Source organism: Lepidochelys kempii, chromosome 2 (assembly GCF_965140285.1).
Source record: "Lepidochelys kempii isolate rLepKem1 chromosome 2, rLepKem1.hap1, whole genome shotgun sequence".
Classification (NCBI taxonomy): Eukaryota; Metazoa; Chordata; order Testudines; family Cheloniidae; genus Lepidochelys; species Lepidochelys kempii.
Window position 1 is genome coordinate 87,407,355 of NC_136381.1, and position 23,020 is coordinate 87,430,374.

General features: G+C 38.9%; 1 protein-coding gene across 7 annotated transcripts in view; it reads left to right on the forward strand.

Annotated features, from left to right (window-relative positions):
• ARHGAP28 (Rho GTPase activating protein 28) overlaps positions 1–23,020 on the forward strand; it is a 91,622-nt gene that overhangs the window by 62,568 nt on the left and 6,034 nt on the right. For 4 of the 7 annotated variants that reach the window (XM_073331548.2, XM_078851567.1, XM_078851568.1 and 1 more), the window contains 9 exons: positions 1,312–1,469; positions 5,246–5,411; positions 5,525–5,616; positions 7,324–7,401; positions 12,130–12,292; positions 14,246–14,328; positions 16,024–16,221; positions 17,380–17,523; positions 21,105–21,229. In XM_073331548.2, the coding sequence (XP_073187649.1) occupies positions 1,312–1,469; positions 5,246–5,411; positions 5,525–5,616; positions 7,324–7,401; positions 12,130–12,292; positions 14,246–14,328; positions 16,024–16,221; positions 17,380–17,523; positions 21,105–21,229 (1,207 nt within the window). Of the gene's footprint in view, positions 1–1,311; positions 1,470–5,245; positions 5,412–5,524; positions 5,617–7,323; positions 7,402–12,129; positions 12,293–14,245; positions 14,329–16,023; positions 16,222–17,379; positions 17,524–21,104; positions 21,230–22,892; positions 22,958–23,020 lie in introns of all 7 variants that reach the window. The other 3 variants (XM_073331549.2, XM_073331551.2, XM_073331558.2) reach the window with 3 other exon arrangements.

Here is a 23,020-nt window from a genome sequence, read left to right on the forward strand (position 1 = left end):
TTTAAGATTATTACTATTATTAATAAACATTTATATCATGGTAGTGCTCAAAGTCCCCTGTTGTGCTGGATGCTTTACAAACATAGAACAGGGCCTGTAGTCTCTGATCTGTGGCCCAGTCTGCAGTACAATTCAAAATATGTAAGTCAATTCCTGGGACCTACTGCCATAATAGTGTTTTGTAAAGTGTTTCATAACACAGTTCGCTCTGTCTATCCGATAATTGGAAAGAGCGATAGCACCTGTATGGCAAGAATGATGTTTGAACCTCTGGTACTGCCAACCCCAAGTGTTCAAAAATCATGAGTCGGGTCCCCAATAACCATAACATTGGCTTAAAAATCCTAAAATTGAAATCATGATGATAATACATTTTGGGCTCACTTTATTCATCTTGTGTCTAAGCCTTTAGGGTGCACTTGGGTCACGTTTCTAAGCTGCCTTTGAAACCTTGAGGGCTAAAAACTTACTTTTTATTTGAATAAAAGCTGAGATTCCTACCTAGTTGCACAAATCCAGGAGCTGGGACTTTAAGTATCATGAGACTCATGATAAAATCATGAAAGTTGGCAACACTAGAATTCATTCAGGCTAATACACTTTGCAGTCTATGGGGACAGGGCATTTCTATAGTAGAAATTTCCCTCTCATGCCTCCTAATTCTAGTGGGCAACTAATTTCTGGAACAGAGCAATAGATCATCTTGTCTTTTGGTTCCTGGATTCTATTAAAAATTCCACTGGGGCTGGCATGGCTTTGCAAACCAGATGGTAGCATGCTGAGCCTCGTCTGCACAGGTTGTGCCTGTTCTATGTTTTTTATGCACCAAGAGCAGCAGTAATGGGAAACTGTAAGGGAAAAAAAAAAAACCCAGTGTAAACTATGATGACCAGAGAAACAGTGTTAGCAGCACTTTTCTATCCAGAACTTTAAAAGGAAAAAAAGATTTTTCACTGAACAAATGCAGAAATAGTTTCCCTAGCCAGGATAGACCAGATCGTTATGCACAAATGTGATAATGAGGATGATTCTTCTGCTGACCAACAGAAAATTACAGTTTAATCACCTTCTGCACAAATATTAACAGCAAAAAATCTAAAATAAAAATAGGGCTTTGATTTCAGAAAGTACAAGGGCTTATTTCCTCCATACAAAACAGGAACACGCATTATTGTTATGCTGAAATTCCCCTGGGAAGCTCTTCCCTTAACACTTCCACAAGCTTTTTGTTTTGTTTTTACCATTTTTAATGTCTCTGCACCAAACACAAACAAACCTTCAGTATTCATATATAGTCTCCCTTGTTTTCAGCTAATAGCTGTCTAGACTGTGGACTAGATAAAGACAGCCCATCAGTAACAGAAGAGCTATCCTATGAGGTTTCTTTCTCAGAATCCATCTCCGTGGTCCCAAAAAACAGAGAACGGCAGAACAACCTGAGATTCAAAAAGGATGATTCTGCTTTGCCTGTAAGTTTAAACCCCTCGTATTTACTCAATAGTTCTTCTTTACCCAATTCATTTCCTGCTTAATTTCCCCCACTACAGTGAAGTCTCTTAAGATATATTGGATTTCCTTCAATATATGTGTTTTAATACTTTATATATTTGTAAAGGCTTCCTGCTGTGTTTGTCTGTCGCCGACCATGCAGCATTCCCAATGAGGCACCAAAGCCAAAGCGTGTGCTTAGTCATGGACACATCTTCTACCCAACGCAATTTAGCAATTTAAATACCCCAATATTTAAAAATTGTATTGCATTGTGTCGCCCACAAACCTTTCGCATAAAAACAAAGATCTGGCACTGAGAGTGGCAATCCATCTTTATTACTTGAACTACTCCCTTTACCTTTCTTGACACGGGTTTTAAATTTCTGTGTCTGAAATCTGTTAGACTCAGACATGAGAGGAAGAGTGAACATTGGTTCTGTTCACTAGTAGCACAGATTATCTCAGATTAGTATTTGATGCAGGTACAGCATAGGAGATACCAAATCAGTAGTCAGGGACAAAAGATTATTGTCCAGCCAGGTATACATAGTGTAGTCTATCAGTTAGATGGCATTCTCCCTCCGAGCCAGCTGGCAATTTATTGATTCCATCAGCCTCTAAGGGTGGACCATTAAAACAAGTCCATCATCTTGAGAGGAAATGTGTGCCCTGACCCCCAAACTTGAGGGTTTCATGATCAGTCTGTGACAAGGAAGTAATCACAACCACCATCCCGCCATCCAATAAAAGCCTAAACTCTGGCTCCAGACATTAGCCAGACGTAAGAGTCAAGCCATTAACTCAGTGGGAGAGTCCCACAAATGTCACATTGGCCATGAGATCCTAAATTGATCCGGACTAGTTGTCGTCTGCATGGATGCTGAATTCACCAAGAACAATCAGTTTGTGTGTGTCTAGCACCACCAATGGAGAAGACCTAAGGAACCTCAAATTTCCATATTGCAGTAGGGTGATAAGTATCAAGTAGATTACATATGTCATGGAGTACAGTCTGATTGCTCTGTGGTGATAATAATTTGAGCAACTTTGGGGAATCAGACTGTCTCCCTAGTTATCATGGTCCTGGCATACTGAACTTTCCTCCTTGGTCCTGTTACTAGAAAACCTCTACCCTTCCCCTAACCCTCACAGTGACATTCCGCCCTCAATTTTAGAGATGTTACCTATCCTGCACCCTCCTCCAACCATAAGTATGGACCTCCTAACTGGCATGGCAGAGCAATCTGGGGCAAGTAGTATACAGAAGGCGGCCTTGTACTGATGGGTACGCAACTGAATAGTTTCAGAGACGTTCACAGACGTGTTTCAAGTGGACAATTTTGCATGCAAAACTGTGGGTTTTGTGGAAAGCATGTAGTGTCTGTGCACACACATACATAGAACTAAGCAACTCTGGGAGAAAGATTGCCTCCTTAAATACAATCTCTTCCAATGCTCCCGCAGGGATGATACACCACCACACCACCCCTACACAGGACTACGTTCAAACTGCACAATCTAGCCCACTGATAAATGGAATGTAATCCTAGATGTTGGAGAAGTAAAACACTATTAGCACATCGAGTCCATCCAAATACAGTACATAGTCCCCCACACAGTCGATGTGTCAGATAGTAAACTGACGCAACGTAGGATCTGGAGCCAAATGCCAGGAATCTAATTTCTAAAAACCACAGAGATTAAGTACATTCAAAATTTATTACAACTTTAATACTGTATAGTTCTCTAACTCTGTGGTTTGCTGTGCTCTATGCCATAGATTCCCAGCGCTGCTCTTACAAAGAGAGACAGGCCCAAACCTCATGTTAAGACTACATCACATCAAAACACCTCTAGGAGATAACAACCCACCAAGGAAAATCACAGTAGTGATTTTTTTAAAAATACTTAGTCTTTCCTTTAGCAAATGAGGCTTGCAAAGAGGCCCTCTCGTTCCCTATTCCTCCCTTATGTCCCTATATATATATATATATATATATATATATATATATATATATAATTTTTTCACATTTTCAGAGTGATTTAATATGCTCTGTTTGAGGTTTCTTTTCACCTGTTGAAACACTGCAAATGAGATTGCCCTGTGTTTCACACTTTAGGTACATCAGCAGTTTTACTTTGCTTCACTGGTTTGTCATTACAAAGACTCTTATCATATGTTCTATGAATGAAATAATAGAACTTTTAGATTTTGGGGGTCATTTTCTATACTTCCCAATCTTCCCTATTTGGCCAGAGGATGATGGTATCTTGCAGTGCTTCCTATTTCCCTCTGTTTAGGATCATTACCTGCTTTAAAGAACACTGGGAATGGAGTGTTGGAGATCCTGGCCTCTGGAACTCACTTCCTCTGTGGTCAGTTGGAGCTTTGTCCTCTGTTGCTTTTAGAGCACAATGCAAGATGTATCATTTTTGTTTGCCTTTTCCTTGACTATTGTTTCTCTGTTTGATGGCTTTTATTGAGAGATGAGTTAAAACCATAAAACCCTGAATACATTTTAATTAAAAGGGAGGGATGGATTCACATCCCTAGAAGGTTTTAGTTCCAAGTTGGATCCCCAAAAGTAGAGATGGCTTGTAGCACTATTTATTTAGTTAGTGCTTATGACTGGTTTGGATTACATAATGATGCCAAGGTTCCACAGAGCTATGCACAGCACAAGTTTTTATAATATTAACAATGATAATGACATCAAAACATATGAATAGAGCCCTTTTTCACTTTTTTTTAATAGCTTGACAGCAGGAAACATCACATATCCTGATGCAGCAATATTCTATTTTCATGTCCCAGAAGTTGCAAAGTAGCATTCAATTCATGCAAATGATCCATGGATTCTACTTTCATAAGTGTTCCTTGGCCTTTTAACATTTATGTTTCATAGTACTCACCCTAAAGCAGTCCTGTATAATAAGTCAAAGTCAGTGCCTATGTAACACCAGCAGACCCCAGTCATCACTGGCCAGGGTCAAACTTGGGACCTCTGGAGCTTAATGCATAAGCCACTTCCGCATGAGCTAAAAGACACCTCTCTTTTAGCCAAGGCTGTAACAAGCTTATCAAGCTCTAGCTGGCCTAAGTGCCACTAGGGGGGGATAGGTTTCAGAGTGCCACAACAAGCAGGCATGAGTTACATCGAGATGGAATTAGGATTTAAGTGTTCTGTCTTTGAGTAATGTGCTCAGAACATCAGACCGTGCTTCCTTCAAAGTGCAAACAACATATAGAGCTACTTCCTCCATCACTGATATGCAGCCATTTCTGTGATGAAATGTTGCTGCTGTTTAATAGCACCAAGCAATATTAAGGAAGAATTTAAGGGGAGAGAGGTGGATTATTAAATTCTGTTGGAACTAGAGAGGAAAGTTTAGTTAGAATATAGTGTAGCTAATTGTTGAAAATTGGAATATGTCCAGGACATCAGGGTTAACATGCCTGCTTTTGTGAAAATTGCCAAGAGATCTATAACTGAGCACAAAGGATCAGGTGCTCAGTTGTACATTTCAAATTAAAGTAGTCATTAGCACAAGGTCCAGACAACATGCAGGAGCATGGGTTCAGCTCTGAGTTAGCTCACCCATCAAATCACCACCATGTGACTTCTTGTAGCACCAGGACATATCTTTTATTTTTATTTTTTTTAAAAATGCCTTTTTCACAAAGAGTAATTTTAAAAACTAAACATTTCTCAAGCATGTAAAATAAAACCCTATTTACATATACTTCTTGTAGAAATTTATTATTCGAAAAAGCCAATTTGGCCTGACAGAGGTTGGAGACCTATCTCTTGAAGACATGAAGAAAATTCGCAATCTCTCTCTGATTGAATTAACAGCCTTCTATGATGCTTTGGGAATAGAACTAAAGAGGAACCGAACAGAAAGAATCAAAGGACGAGGTAAACGTGCAGTGGTAGCTGGCTGACAGGTGTCTTGTGATTTGTAGTACTTAGTAAGAAGATGCTTATTAGGCTCCACTTTCTCTCTTTCTTTTTACATCGTTTTCAAAAAGAAAATGGCCTTTTTGGAGTCCCTCTCACGATCCTGTTGGAAAACGATCAAAAGAAGGTGCCTGGAATAAAAATTCCTCTCATCTTTCAAAAAGTGAGTAGAACAAAATCATGTGTGGCTTGAATTTTCCTCATTAGCATTGACACTCAAACAGACATCAGATAAAAGAAGACAGACTTTAATGGCTTCAGGGTGTTGGCAATTTATTTCTGTCCATATGTTGTGATTTAAACATCTTATGAGACTTAGATCAAAAAACTGTTCTTGAATATCATGCATGCTGGGAGTTTTTCAATTTGGGGAGTATATTTATAATATATTGCACAGGAAATGTACAGAACCAACTGGATAGGATTCTGCTCCCCTTTTCATTTGACATGTAGATCAATGAAATGTTTTTGAATGGGGAGCATTTATAATTTCACATTATTTCAAATTGCAGACCTGTTGATTTATCTGAGATTATCAGAAGTGAACTAGTGTCATCTGAATGAGGTGCATAGAGCCAAGAAGATGGTCATTCAACTGAAATAGTATGACGCTACAGTGACATCCAGTGTATGGCTCAGTTAGACACACACCTGCATACACACACACATTTATATGGACATCCAGTTTTAAGATTAAAGTCACATTTAACTGTAAATACCTCCTGAAAGAAAACAAAGAGCTAGTATCAATTAATTTAGATAGTCAATTTGGCACATTTGTTATTAATCTCTGTATTGCCAGCAATCAACTTCACTTCATTCCTCGATAATTTCACTTTGGGAAGTTATAGAGCCATGCAAATTATTGATTTTTTGATATGTTGGCTGACCAAAAAAAAAAAAAATTATTTGGGGCCAAACAAAATGGTTCAATTTGACCCTAAACAAAATCTTTCATTTAAGTTCTGAGGATTTTTACCTTTATTCAAAAATAAAATTGAAGTGAAATTTAAAACAAAAAGTCATTTTGAATCAAAAAATCAAAATGTTTCATTTTGCAAATGACAAAATGTTTTTCTTTTTTTTTCAGCCAAAACAATTTGGCAAATCTGACATAAATTCATGACATGTTTTCATCAACCCAAAGCTGTATTTTTGGTGAAAAAAAGTTTTGTTTAAAACATTTTGTCCTGCTGTAAATCTGATACTGTGTTAAAGAGTGTTAGTGATAGAGCTGGAGGAGGGCAGTTCGTAATGAAAATCCAGAGCCATGTGAATAAATGTAACAAAATTAGTCTTTTCCCACTTTTGCATTTTGTCAAAACAAAAATACTCTGCACTGAATGTTTGTAAAGAAGAAATGCTGAGACCAGAGAGGTCTATTCACATTGCGAAAGAACTTTCCTAAGATTATTTTCTTGTCTAAGTTCTCAGTTCTGACTACACATTTATTAATAGGCTTTTCTATGGTGCTCATCACCATAATAGTTGAGCATCTCACAAACATGAAGGAAAGTATCCTCATAGCTCCATTGTGTGGTAGGGAAATCAGTGTGACTTCTTGCTAAGAAAGATACTGTGCAATGTAAGGATGGCCCCATTATTATTAATTTATTATTAGAACTACAGAAGTTCCAAGAGTCCCAAGTTAGGGGGCTCTTGTTGTACTAGGAGTTGTACAAACACATAGGAAAACATGGTTTCTTCTCTGAAAATTCACAGTTTTAGGAACACAGAGCAAGTTCTGATTGATTTGCTAATATGGGTATTTATTATTCTTGATGATAAACTAGATCATCAAATGGTTTTTAGGGGAGGCAGGTTGCTAAAAGGTAAATAGTATTTTTAAAATGCTGCTGTTGCATTTTAGCTGTTGCTCAAGCTTGAGGAAACGGGTTTAGAAACGGAAGGAATTCTTCGAGTTCCTGGATCTGCCTCAAGAGTTAAGGTACCTGTGTTTTCTCATTCACCTTCTTGTAACCAGTAGAGTCTGTACAAAGTGGCAAAGGTTGTATAGAGAGATTCTCAGTCCCATTATTACCAGCAAAAACAGTGGCTTGTCATTTGCTTCCTGAAACTGAGGACCATAACTTGGCATGGTCTAATGTTTTATTTAGAGGATACATGGACTCAGAAGTGCAGCTCTCCTCCACTAAACCTGTGAGGAAGGCCCCTCAGTTTAGAATTTATCTGACCTCCTGGTCACTCAGAACTGCTGTGATCTCACTTCTTTTATTTTAGCTTATTTCAGAAATACTGAGTCACTAGACTGAGGTTATCAAGGAATTTAAGCTAAAGATCTGACTCCATGTAATTTTAAGCTTCTTGTAATATTATTACTCATTTGTCCTTTGATTGGAGTTTTGGGGTCCCACATTTGGAACTGTGAGAAGTATGTCCTGCTGCTCAGTTTGATGAAATGAAGTACTCCATTTTCATAGCACATATGAATAGGATTGGGCCCACTGGCCTGTGCTTGTAACAGTCAGTGGCTTTGTTTGCCCCCCCAATACGTACCATATTATTAGCAAGTAGACTATAGTAATACATGCCTTCCTGTAATGCTTATTGTAAATTAATACATCCATCTTATGGTATGAAAAATGAGGTTTTCTCTGAGTGACGAGAGTGATGTCATGATATGTGGACTCTCAGTTCATCTTAAACACGAGGCCATTATTAAAGAAAGTAGCAACAAACTAAAGAGACAAACAGCCTTTCACACAGCTTAAGTTCTAGCTTTGTCTTCCTTGTTTACCAGAGGCCCCACCTGCCTGGAACTCTATACAATATACAAAGACATCTTTCTAGTGACTGAATAATATACTGCAAGTAACCTATTGTTACAGATGAGATTCACAGTTGCCAACTTTCATGCGGTAAATAAGCACCCCAACTTTCACAATAGGCCGAAAATCAAGCTAATCCCATTTCAAAACAAGGCCAAAACAAGCTAGTCCCTAAGAACCCCAACATTCCTATTTCCCCCGCCCCCCCGGCGTGTAGTCTGGGACTGTGGTGGGCCCGCTGTGCAATCCCTGACTCTCTCCCCACTTTGCCTCCCCTTTTTTTGCTGGGAACCAATCAAAGAAAAGGAAGCAACAAACTATAACAAGCAACAGGCCAAACAAGCTACAAGCCAAAAACTAGCCAACAAGCAACTCACAAGCCAATTCAGCCAAAAACAAGCCCAATTTCTGTGTTTTTTTTTCACAGGTTTGGCATGTCTGGTGAGATGACTACAAAGCAATGCTTAGTAGCTCTGGCACTCAGACCATTAAATGAGAGAACAGGTCTAGACCATAAAAAAATCTCCAATAGTTGGTTCTCATTCACTTACAATCATTCGCTTTTGCCTGGCATTAATAACTCAGTATCTTTGTATTTTTTCCTTTGGTTTATACATTTTAAAATGATTCCTGCTCCCCTGGCTATAACTGAATATTCCACCAGCAAGAAAAATAACCTTCCTACATATAATCAGTTAGGCTTCCCAGTACTGTGACATCTGCACAGTGTAAAACAAGAGTGCTTCAGAAACTTGGAGAATCCTGCATGTTCTTTAGCTGGTTTGGTCACGTGATTAGTAATAGCTAATAAAATATGTGACAAGAGGAGGCTTTGTGTGAGAGACCTGTATAATAATGATATGCTTCTATGACGCTTCCACACTGAGCAGTTCATTTCACGTTTAAAAAAACAAGTGAGGAGTTTGCAGAAGGTAAATATGTTTGTTGGAGCTATGCAGATGAGGGATGGGCCATTCATGGGTGTAGAGGGAATCAGATGGGGCCTCATGATATTTACTTTGGAGAGGGCCCTGCAAATTTATGTCTGAAGATAACTAATGCCATAGGAGGGCTTGATCCTGCAAGGTACTGAGCACTTTTTCGTGCTGAGCACCTCAACTCCTCCTGACTTCATTAGGTGTTCAGCACACTCAGCACCTTCCAGGATTGAGCCCCGAGACTCTCCAGCTTCCTGATTTCAATTGCCATCACTATACATATTTTTTTATTCTTTCACTTTTTCTGTACATAATGTAGACTTTCTGTGGGGTTTATGTGACAGGGCTGCTTTGTATCTTTTGTTAGTTAGCTTTTGTAGTCTGTGCACATACTACACGCTATCTCGTTCTGCTGTTCCGACCTGTACCCAGAGCATCACTTGGTGCTATGCGTCTGACTTTCCTGTACTGGGTGGTAAGTCAAACATCCACATGAACGATCTCATGTGTTTTATTTGAGTCTTTATTCATTTAAGTGTGTCCAACAAAGTCAACCAGTAGGGGATAGAGGGAAAGCTTTTCCTAAGCAGTTCCAGATTTCATCCTTCAAAGCCATCGTATATTATTATGACATGAATATTTGAGGGCATTCCAACTCAACATTAGTTCTTGTTTTTAAAAATCAAAAGCATATGGACGTGCTTAAAAGTTACTTTTTTTAAATAACAAAAAATATAAAAGAAATAAATACAAATTTTCCTCTGCCTCTAAGATGTGTGGTATGCACTGAACCAAAATGTATGTTAAGCTACCCTCTTGTAAGCTCAGAAACAAAATGAAAAAACAAACAAAAAAGACTGTTACAAGAATATATTTCTAAAAACTAATTACACACAAATGAAGTGTATATGTAGAAAGTCGATGTCTCTCTTCTCAGTTCTCTCTGTTTCTGGGACCTTCCTTCCATTCTTGAAAAACTAAACAGCAAAATCTTGAAAGCTCTTTCTCTTCCCTTGTGGTTATAGTGAAGTGATGGGCCTTGCTCTATATTTCGCAGTCAGGGTAGTTAATCCTGATGTTTGAATGGATTAGGTGCAAGAGATGTGACTGTAAAGGAGATTGAGATAGCAGAGAATGCAGCCAAAACAGCGTGCTAGTAAGAATGGTATTGTAACACTATACACCAAATCCTGAATTACTTTATATTTCCGTTTGTGCCAACAGTTTCACTTCATTACATGTAGTGGCATTTGATGTACAATTTCCTTCCATTGATGTGAGGCATGTTAAGCACACTATTTATTTTTAACAACTCTTCTTTCTGAATATTTTCTTGCCGATTGCTAATGCAGATTTGATGAAAACATGATTAAAAACCAGCACATGAAATATAGAGCCAAATCCTGCTCAGTTAAACAGTCCCGTTGAAATCAATGACATTCTTTGTGTCAGTAAGGCAAAAGCAGCTAGGAGTGATTAGAAAAGATACTTAATTTTAAATGTGATGATTATGAATGAGAAGACAAATAGTGAAACTCTTACAGCCAGACAAGGCCATTTTTCAAGAGATAAAGGTACAAACCAGACTGCCGTTTGTACGGTCGTCTTTGGAATATCAATTTAAAGAAGCTTTCCTTTCTAGCTTCCTAGTAGAGCAACAATCTGTTTAAATGAAAATTAAGTTAGTATCTTTTGCCTAGGCTAGTACTGGCCCTCCTATAACACACAAGCTTTTTTTCTTAATTTATATTGGCGATTTTTGTCCTCTTAAGAGGCAGCAATTTAGCAGTTCTTTGTGTTGCTGTCTTCAGCACTATCAGACAGGGAAATGTTCCTCTTCACTTAGAACTTCTTCACATTCAGGCTATCAGTGGAGAATATCAATGTAAGGTGTTAACGTCCCAATCCCTGAATCTTATTAACATATCAGATGGGGTTGTTTGTTTGTTTGTTTTTGCGGGGAGATTGGACTTTCCAAACTGTAATCCAGAGTTTGGGCCAAATTCTGTTCTCATGTGGTACCCTGCTCTCTTTATAAAAAGAAAAGGAGTACTAGTGGCACCTTAGAGACTAACCAATTTATTTGAGCATAAGCTTTTGTGAGCTACAGCTCACTTCATCGGATGCATCCGATGAAGTGAGCTGTAGCTCACGAAAGCTTATGCTCAAATAAATTGGTTAGTCTCTAAGGTGCCACTAGTACTCCTTTTCTTTTTGCGAATACAGACTAACACGGCTGCTACTCTGAAACCTGCTCTCTTTATGTTCACCATCCACACACATGTGGGGTTTTTAACTACTTACACTTCAAAGCTGATTGGACCCTAGTTCTAGAGCACAGATGCCAGAAAACAATTGGTTTAAGTGGGAAGCCAGGATAATACAATAACTATTTTACCTGCCTGCAGGTTTTGGCCAGAGTTGTGTCAGAGTACTGAACTGGTACCATAGAGGTCTTTAAAATTGATCAAACAAGTTGGCACTTGTCTGAAAAATAAGCCTAGAGAAGAAAAGCAAGGACTTCTGTCTTCCAAAAAGCAGCCTAATTGTGACCACACATGAGAAAGCTACTGGGGGGCTACCGGAAGCAGAGCTCTATATAGCTCAAAAGCTTGTCTCCCTCACCAACAGAAATTGGTCCAATAAAAGATATTACCTCACCCACTGGTCTCTCTAATGGGAACTACTGGCATATACAAAACACGTGCAGATTAAATGACTTTGAGGATGAATATCCTAGTCCCTTGTGTGTAAGGGTTAAAACCTCTTTCGTGTGTTTTAAATAAAGAAAACAAACAATGGTGTAGAAATGTTTGTTCAAATAACTGTTCCATTTCAAATTCTATACTTCACAAAGCTTTCTTTGTTGCTCATGGCATTTGTGAGATGAAATAAAGCTCACCAATCAGAAGCTGTAATTAAAATCAGTCACTTTCTTTTGTCTTGTAGTATCTCCGTCAAGAAATTGAAATAAAATTTCATGAAGACACATTTGACTGGGACCAAGTACGAAACAATGACGCAGCAGGACTGCTGAAGATGTTTATAAGAGAACTCCCGAGCCCCCTCTTCACTGTAGAATATCTGCCTGCCTTCATCACACTAGTGGAAAGTAAGTAGAAAGAAATTAGTGTAAATGGATACATATGAAAAATACAAAATTGCTAAAGAAGAGAAAAGAGAGTGCCAGTATGTCATAACTATTTTGGTTTCCTGTAAGCTTTCTTTTCAAATGGTACTTGGCATATTTGACTAAACATATAGAAGTACCAGTTAAATAGCTATTTAAAGCAGGCTGTGGTAAACATTGCAAGCACATAGTGGTTGAAAACTGGCTTTTGTACATAGATTTTACCATATTTCATTCACACGAACTATACATTTAGTGAATAAAAATTCTCTCCAGTGTAAAATCCAATCACCACACTATAGTTATTATTTTATTAGATTTTGTTTTCTTTCATGAAAGATTATTTTTATCAGGATCTTTGTGTAAGAAATGTATTAACTTGCGGAAGGCTGCAGGTAACTAAGTTTTGGGTCCTAATTTTCCTGTGCATTCTGATTCTGAGCCACTTTTTCTATTTTCAGTTATAAGAATGCAGTAGTGCAGATTTTACTTAGTGAATTCCTGTTGACTTCAGTACAAGACTTGTTTGGGTTAGGGCTGAATGAGAAGAGCAGAATGGTGCCTTTATTGGGCAAAATGGTAATAGACCCTATGTTCTTATAAAGTCAGATTGTGACCAAGCAGTCTGTGTATGTTCAAAGAAGGAGGGAAGTTCTAGCAGTTTACTCCATCTTGCAAACTGCACACAGGCTGGTCATGAGGCTCACTTGAGTGCATGGAGCTAGGACCTCCTGGGTGAGAGTATGAAGGAGGTGAGATTGACGAGAAATGACCGCACTCTTCACCCCATAAGTAGTAAAGCAGCAACAACATTTCCTCTTCTTCCCCCTACTCACCCATCCACTCTTCATGTTAGGGAGCTCCAGGAGTCCTTATGCTTCCAAGAGTCACATACTGCACTCAGAATAGGCTTGTGCCTTTAAGGCACGATGGCCCTTAGAAACCTACACTCATGCTATACATTTTTATAGAGAGCCAGATTTGGGACTAGGCACAAGAGTGAAATTAAAATAAAAGAAGGATAAACAATGAATCTACAATCTAATGGCAGATGGGTCCAGTAAATCACTTAACAAAGTTAGTCTGAAACTATTCTGAAAATAAATTTTGCCATATCATCTTGAAACTGAGAAGTTCTATATTATAGAAGTGTGATCTGATATACAAGGCAATCCCACAGTGACATCAAAGAGGAATTGGCCAGTAACCAGCACCGAAGGATTTAAGCCTTAAGTGACCCGGAGAATAGGTTATTAGGGGAATGTCTCCCCAAAAAGGAGAGATTTTTCTAAAGATCCCTGCACCCTGTAAATCCAGAATTGGAGATTAAAAACTAAGTTCTGTGTATTAGTATCATTAAATGTCTTCCTTCCTATTTGCCCAGATTAGTCAAATATAATTACAGGTCCACGACATGTAAGGAAAAAAATACCCATTAAACTTAGGACATTTCTGGTGAAAAGCCAACATTTAATTTAGAAAAAGAAATGAATGCCATGTATCAGAGCAGCATCTGTGATTCTCAGCACTTACTGCAGCAAGGACCCTTGCCATCTACAAAAGAAGTCTCTGCATCATTTCTCAGTATAACCTTTCCCCTTTAAATGTAATCCTATAGTTTGTCTTTATGGCCCTGTAGTAGTTGAAGATGAAAGCAGAGATAAAGTTCCAGATGCACAGCTACAGGGTAACTCAAGAGGGTGGGTGAAAAAGTGACCTTACTACCTCCCTGATCCTGTGGTAACTATATGCCATCCATTCCCGAACAGCATTGCCCTAAATCAACAGAAGGGAGGGGTTTGATAGAGGAGCTCTATGCCCTGGTTACACTGTTGGTGTAGTTGCAAAGTAGCCTCACCATGCATTTCAGAGTTCTTTCTAGCACAGATCTAATGGTAATTATGACTTTTAAAATATTAATTATTATATTCTTAGAAGTCTCCAAGGTCAAGTTACAGTTACAAGCTTTGCATCTGTTGATCATGTTGTTGCCTGATGCCAACAGGGATACAGCCAAGGTAGGTGCTTTGTTTGATGATTCCTGCATCTGTATTCTTTGACTTTTAAATGAGAGTCAGGGTTTGTTCGTAACAGCAAATGATCAGAATCCTCATCCGCAAAAATATCCATGTTGGTTTGTTATCATCATTCTGAAAAGTTCTCCAGTTCTCTGGGGAACATCTAATGGAACACAGCTGGTTATGATATTTATTAGGAATAATATCTGTTATGGATATAGCCCCTTGCTTAATAGTGAATGATTCACAAACATGTTTTTTTTTAATGTATTAATTATTGGCAGGTATTTGCCAGATAGTTTGGGTCAATAACATTCAAACTACGGGCTTTTGCAGTGTTCTCTTTGACGGTTCGCTAATTGCGTATGTCATGTATCCATTTATTTCCAGTTTTATTGCATGTTGATTTGTGTGGATTTCTTTTATGATCGTTTATAATCATGTGTTCCCAATACTACATATTAGTAGGGCTCCATAGGCAGCTGAGTAGGGCTCCATTCTTGGAACTGTCACCTTGTCCTACTGGGTGACCTCAGACAAGATATTTCATCTCCCTGTCCCTCTGTTTCTTTGTCAGCAAAATGGGGATCATGACAGTGACCTCCTTTGTGAAGCACTTTGATTTCTACTGATGAAAAGTACTATATAAGAAATAGATAATATTAATAGTAGTTTTTGGCCAAAATCCATATCCATGAGCAATGTTTCACAGGGCAGTCTATGGGCCAATAATGCTAATAATTACTGATGATAAGTTCTTAAATGAAATAGAATTAGAAATACTAAAGGTAAAAAATGAATGTTCCTATCTACCCACTTGTAACAAAGCATTGTTTTAATTTAGAAATGTCTTCAACATAATTTCTGTTGTGTCATTTCTGAGTTTCTAAAAATGTGTTTATCATACACGGGCAATTGTTTATATACTGTTCTAAAATAACAAACTGGCAGAATTAATCCCCCGAAAAACTCCCCAATAACAACAACAAAAGCTCAGCCTACTCAAGTGCACTTATTCAAGTGAAAGCCTGAAAAAACGGATGATTCTTGCACTGCGCCCAAAAGGGCAACAAACTGCCCTTGATATTGGCACTGACATGCAGCAGTGATTTCTAGAGTTGAAGCCCACTGCTGAGAACTCCTTACTTCTATCATGCGAGAGATAACATCCTGGGCCTGTTGGCAGAAGTTCCCCAGGCGGAAGTGAAGGGTTGGTACTTAAGCAGAGAGGTACTTCTTAAGGTAGTCAGGACCCAAACAATGTAAGGCATATAGATCAAAATCAACATCTTGAATTGTATGTGGAGACCAGATAGTAAATAGCATAATTTATAGAGCAGAGATGCAATATGCTCTCTCCAGGAAGCACTGCTAAGTAAGGGCCAAATCCACAGCCCATTGAAGTCAATGGAAGGCCTCCAATTGGCTTTAATGAGACTTTAATGACTCTGGATGAGATCTATTCATGATATATACTTGATATATGAGAGATGGCTGAGTGGTCTTCAGGGACTGACCCATGTACAGCACATTGTAGTAGTCCAATCTGGACAACACAAAGGCATAGATAGCTTTCCTAAGTACCGCATCCAAGAGGAGAGATTGCAGCTTTCTAGCCAGGTGCACGGTGAATTTGAAAATATTGTATTAATGTTGTATTTCATGATGCATTATGAGTGGCACTGCTTTTCCCAGGCCTTTCTGCAGTTCCTGAAGAAGATAGTGGCTAATGAAGGGAAAAACAAAATGAACTTATGGAATGTTTCCATGATTGTTGCACCAAACGTCTTCATCTACAAGGGCAAACATGCAAACCAAGAAGAGATGCAAGCAGCAGCCACCACGGCACACATAGTGAGACTTTTAATTAAGTACCAGGACATCTTGTGGACAGTGAGTAATGCTGACTACAGTATATGTGTTTTGGTTCCCATATTTGTTTTTCTAGGTTTCAGAGCTGAATGCAGCAGCCACAAGGAAACATGCAGCAATATCTGCCTGGAACACCCAACTGACAATGGTGAAATTAATCTCTGTACAATGCTTTGGTCCATTAGCCTTGTGGTCGCCTGCTATGCAAGCTTGAGAGAGCATTAATATACTGTGATTCGATTAATGTAACCACCAGCTAGCTTTAAGTCAGTCCAAAATTCTGTTTGTAAGCCATTTTCAGAAGGGGTTGTTTCATGTCTTCAAACTTGGTAGTTCTTTTATTTACATCCATGTATGTGCAGTGTGACATTGTGTTTTTACTTCTACATAGCAAGTGTGAGACTCTTCACTTTTATTGTATTACTAAAGGGAGGACGTGAAAATAGAGGTCAGCTTTACTCATTGGCTTGTCATTCTTTCCTTAACCTTTTTGAGGACTGGATGGAGTCATTCATTTCAAGGCTACTCACTCAAATCCAGTCCATGTCAATATTGATCAGAAGTCGTTACCATCTGGTGGCTTTTGGTGGTCTATGTGAATGTGCTGGCAGTCTCACTTCCTTTTCTAGGAGACAAAGGATGGCCCAGTGGTTAAGGCACCAGTGTTGGACCCAGGAAGTCCCTGCTGTGCCATAGACTGCTTGTCTGACCTTGGGAAAACATTTAGTCTATGTGTGCCTCAGTTCCCCATCTGTCAAACAAGGATAATAGTACTTCTGCTCCTCACAGGATGATGTTAGGATGGCATTACAGATTTGAGGTGCTCAGGAACTATGGTAATGGAGGACATGTAAGTCCCCAAGATAGATCTAAAAGATACTATTGCAATTGGCATTGGTAAGCATCCTTATTGACTGCTTCAGCAGAGAGGTCATAGATTGAATGGGCATGGAAAATGAATGATCATTTCATCCCTCGTGGTGTCTGAGTGATACTGGGGAAATTTGCCCATGCTGTACTTCTTCTGGGAATAAACAGGACTCAATTTCCAGTGCTTTTAATTTATCATCTCTCACAATCACTGAAGTCACTTGGCGGGGAAGGGGAAAAGAGAGCACAGGGGGAAGGTTTTCCCTCCCATCCTTTTGCATACACTCAGCCTTGGCTTCCTCTCTCTAGGTCCCATCCTTCCTGATTTCTCAAGTGAGAAAGATGAATGAGGCTACAATGAACAACACCAAGAGACAGATGATGTTTGACAAGGGTGTGAGAAGATTGCTGAGGAGAAAGACCATGGAACGAGAGAGACCTGAAAGATCAGAGGTGCATTAAGACATAACATTTTTAAATGGTAGCTTTGAGTTCCATCATGTCGCCATGTCTTTTCAATCCCCCTGGTGCTTTCTCCCGTGCATGGGAAAAATCTCCTGTCAAATTTCATAAAGCTGCTACCTCATCCAATTTAAATCCTTCCTTGAAATCTACCTCTGTTGCAATACTAACAAATCACTCCGCTCTGGCATTGGATTAGGCAAGTGGCAAGCTCTCACTTTTTTCCTTCAATTAAACTGTTTATTTTCTACCTCATCTTCCACCCACCCCTTCCCCATCTGACTATTACATCCTGTCTGGCAGAGACTGAGAGGTCTCTAGGGCAGGGACTGTCTTTGCTCTTTTCTGTACAGTGCCTAGTACAACAGGACACTTCCTATGGGGTTTTCAGGCCCTACTGTAATACAAATAAATAATAATAACAACAAATAATATAGGGGTTTGTGAGGCAAATAAGTTTTACCAGAGAGGAGCAACGTGAGTTAAGATGTTAGAATAGTAAGCTTTATATTTACAGAAAAATGTTTTCATTTAAAATAAAAACACCCTTGATTTGGAAACTTAACTTTAGAATCTGACAAGCCTGAAGCAAATTGGATTTTCATGCGCGAGAAGCTGTTTTGGGACTTGTGCTCCTGGGGCTTGACATGTTGCTAAGACAAATAACAGAGATTTTGTGTGGAACTGGTTGGGAATTATTCAACAAAATGTTTTTTCTTGGAAAGTGCCATTTTCTCTGGAAGGTTTCCTCAGGTCCAGGATGAAATTTCTGGTCAAAACAGAGAGAAACCGACTCACTCCAGAATAACCTGGTGGTTAGGACATTCACCTAAGATGTGGGAGGTCCAGGTTCAGTGAATAAGAGCTCCAAATAAGGACAGCTTCAATAGGGCAAGAGTGGGAGAGACAGACACTGGGTCTATATCCTAGTGGCTAAAGCACTCACTACAAATGTAGGAGAGCAGGGCATGGAATTGAACTGCATCTCCTATATTCCGGGTGAGTGCCCTAGTCAGAGGACTATTGGTTCTCTCTTCTCATATGTTTTTTCATGGAAAATCTCAAAAGGTCTATTTTTTGTTCTGATATAGAATGAAAGCAAATTCCAAACCCCCAGAATCTTTCATGAAGTTGAATTCTTGTTTTCTGACTAGCCTTAGTTCTGTGCTTGAGTTCTGCAAGGGAGGATATTAACTGAATTGGTCTAAAGTACCCCCTTTTGGCCAATTCCTCCAGTGGTGTTTTACAGTATGTGTTCTGAAAGAAAACGAGGGCTGCTCTTTACAACAAAATGCCGAGTGTTCTGATGAGAGTCAGCAAATTCATGGAATTACAATAGATTAAGTGGTGGGCCTGCTTTAGAATAGATCAGCTTTACCTGGATCTGGGCTAGGTTGCCATGTACCCATGCATTTGTCTGGTTGGCTATGGTTCTGCTGCTTGGTGACAAGCCATTGAGCAAAGTAGTCATGCTGTCCTGGTGCTTTGCACGCAGCAACCTGTTGCTGTTCGTGTAGTAACCTACGTGGCCAGGGATCCTTTGGGCCTCCTCCATTGCTATTTAGAAGATGGGAGAATGAGGAGCTGCTTTCCTCCATGGACCTTTGTCAGAGGAGGAATTGGGGAGCTGGTCCAGGGCTCTACAGCCCTGGCATAGACTTGAAGAACAAGAGAGGAGATTAGGGTTTGAGGGAAAGACGTCAAGGAGCTGTTCACACCGCAGAAGAAGACTGACAGCAGCCAGTCTCAGAGTGGGTCAACTGACTGGGGTTTGCAGGACTCACAACATGGGGCTAAAAAGACTTTTGTGTAAATGTTCAGTCTCAGGCTGTAGCCCAGGGTCCAAGCACCTGCTCTATTCAGCCTTGTAAGTCTGAGACTCGCTGCCACGAGGGTATTTTTGTAGTATAGCCATATGCTAAAAGAATATGGGAAACAGAGAGAGTAGACATTGGGGAAAAGAGATGAGGAAGTGCTTTATGTATGAGTCATTGATTAGCCTTTACCCACTCAGATGTTTGGAGAGCTAACACAGGTGTTTTGTGAATGGCATATACATGTATGTGTGGTGAATATCTGTTTTAAATGTTGGTACAAGATACTGCATTTTAGACTTATGTTCATACTATAAGTGATGGGACAAAACCAGTTTATTCTGGGAGAGAAAAATTATAAGTCATCCAGATACCTTTAGCATTCTGAAATACAAGCTGGTCAGCAGATGGCAAAAGTCTTTGTATCTGACAAGTAAGGGAATAGGCATTCCCAAGTAATTGGAATAGGGGAGGAAAATTGGGGGTGAATAATGGTTGAATAAGTGAGTTAAATTTCAAAGCATTTAATGTAACCAGCATCTTTCAGATGTTCTAAATTATGCAGTGATAAAAGTGGCCGAGAGACTGCTATTGTTCTCTACTCAGGGTGGTATTAACTAGATTAGAATTAGGAAGCAAGCTTTACTAATTGATTTATCCTGCCATTAACCATGGAAGAATGAGTAAACTTTTATAGTTGATGGTCTGAACTCTGTACAAGGTCATATATCAATTAAGAGGAACCATATGGGATTTTATTATTTTGCTGTGTATAAACTTGGATCTTGTTGAGGTGGTGGAGAGGGCAAAGAGTGAACTTGGTCTCCTTGCCTGTGGGGAATTTCTTCTTTAGAAAGGAAGAAAGGATATTTTCAAGTATATAATATAGTTTTTAAACAATTGCCTGTCCACTGGTTTGTGCTATAGGGATCCCAGTTAACTTCTGGATTTATTTCTGGCTGCAATTAAAAATCAGAGATTATAGTATGTTCCATATGTATTTACATAAAGCATGCCACAGTATTTGATTTTTTTGGGTGTCATTAGTCCCCCTTCCGTCTACATACAAATTATACTAAATCAGGGTTCAGAGCCAGGACCCCAGGGGAATGAAGGGTCTAAGCCCGAGTCAAGCTGGAACCCAGGGTTCAAGCCCTGTTGCTTTTGCAGCGTAGACACTGTCTCACTGAACTTGTGCTTTAGGAATCTACCAAAAGTATCCCCATAGTCCCATGGGGTCAATTTTCTTGTCCTCTGGACAGTAAAGTTTGGTGGACTGTCATGTTTTCCCATGCTGTTCCCCGAATAAAGGGCTAGAGCAGCCATGTTGTAGCGGGGCGCTAGGAAGTCTGGGATATGGATGTAAATGCTGGAGCCCCAGGTTGGGAGCCAGGTTTCAAGATTTCCTAACTTGGGGTTACAAATGAGTGTAGACAATCAAGCACTAGGTTAACAAACCCAGGGTCTGCTAATTTGAGTTCTTCGAACTCTGGGCGTACGCTGCAGTGTAAACATAACCTTTGTGAACTACCTTGTTAGATAAAATATATAACTATGTGAGTATATGAAATATATGATTTGTAGCTCATAGATTTATTGCTCTAACGATTCAGGCAATCCATGTAATTAATTTTTAAAAGTAAACTTGAAAGTGCTTGAATAACTGCCCCGGAGCTGAGCTATGACAATATATAACTAAATTTACTCTGCTGAATATTGACATGAGGGAACTGTCATTTTTTTTCCCTGTGTCTGCAGACCCACATACCAGAGGGGGTGATAAGAGTTTATGCTCCACTGCATTCAAAAGTGTCTATGGCAATTCAACTGAACAGTCAAACAAAAGCCAGAGACATCCTGGCTCGATTTCACTGTGCAAACAGGTGGGTAAAAGCAGGAGGACATCAAAACATTCTATTTTTCTGGAGTAATATCTTCACAGTCATTAAAGAATAGGCTGTCCCTTTTCAGAGGCCCCATTGTGTTGTTAGAATGCTTTCTTTTTACACTGGCAACAGTAATTATGGTAATGTCAGTCCATAAAAAATTCTGATTGATTTCTGCTCTTCAAATTCTACTTAATAACTGGCACCTTTACAGAATCAATCTGGCTTCTGTTATGCCTGTGCTGAAAAATATATTTTTCTAGGCTTTCTCCAGTCATAAGCTGGAAAGATTGTCTTAAACCCTAATGCAAATGTTAATGCTTTTGTTATTTGTGCAAATGAATACCAGTGTTAGTATTTATAAGAGGTAAAAAGGAAGTCTGCGAGCCCTATTCTGAAAGTCCTTTAGCAAAGTCCTTTGGTGCTATTACATAGTTCTGTTCTTAAAATAAATCTGGCATAAATTGCCTGCAGTAATCCTTTGTTGTATTGATAATACAGGTTTACTAGTTATAGCTAGCATAACAACTCTACAACGACAGTTCTAAGATGATAACAACCCTCTCCATCATAATAATGTGACATGGCAATTGTCCTTGTTACTCTGTTGATATATTAAGACTTCTAAAAGTAATCACAGAAACAGAATGCAAAATAAGAGATCAATTGGATGTGCGAATTCCATTGCCTTCAATGGCACTTATGCACATATGTCTGAGGGCAGAATTGGCCAAAAGGCTTTATGTAGGAGAAAAAAATAAACTAAAATAGCAGTATATTCTGAGTTCTGCCATCGTTTTAATGTATTTGTTGCTCCAAACCACCATTTTTATTTTACAGAGTCCTTTTAAAACCACTTTTAATAACAGAATAACTATACCATCAGCCTGACATTCTATATACCACCAGTCACAGATAAACTAGTTCCTACACTAATTTACACCCCGTAGAATCCTAATCAGTTCAGTGGAAACTTAACAAGGTAAAAATTGGTGCAGAACCTGGCCTATTATAGGCCAATGGCTCTCAACCCTTCCAGACTACTGTACCCCTTTCAGGAGTCTGATTTGTCTTGCGTACCCCAAGTTTCACCTCACTTAAAAACTACTTACTTACAAAATCAAACATAAAAATACAAAGGTGTCACAGCCTACTATTACTGAAAAATTGCTGATGTTCTCATTTTTACCATATAATTGAAAATAAATCAATAGGAATATCAATATTGTACTTACAACATTTTAATGTATAGTATATTGAGCACTATAAAGAAGTCATTGTGTGAAATTTTAGTTTGAACTGACTTCGCTAATGCTTTTTATGTAGCCTGTTGTAAAACTAGGCAATATCTAGATGAGTTGAAACTTGATGTACCCCCTAGAAGACCTCTCTGTACTCCCAGGGGTACACATCCCCCTGGTTGAGAACCACTGTTAGAGGCTATAGCTAATTCTGCTATTATAATATACTTTCCATTCTGTAGACAATATTCTATAGTGCTGAATGAGATATAAATGCTTATATTCAGTACATAAATTTGTTACTACTGGAACAAGACATATAGAATTCCTTGTTTGATTATGGTATAATGGTCATTTTCAATGTATGCAATCACAATTATACTATAAAAGACTAAAACTCAATTTCTTCTCCATGATAGCCATGCATCATCAAAGAACACGAAAGTCCAGATCCAACGTTTATATGAAATTGGAGGAAACATAGGTAAACATTATTCTTAAAATTCAATTCTAAATTCTTCTGAAATAACTCCATTTGTTTGATATC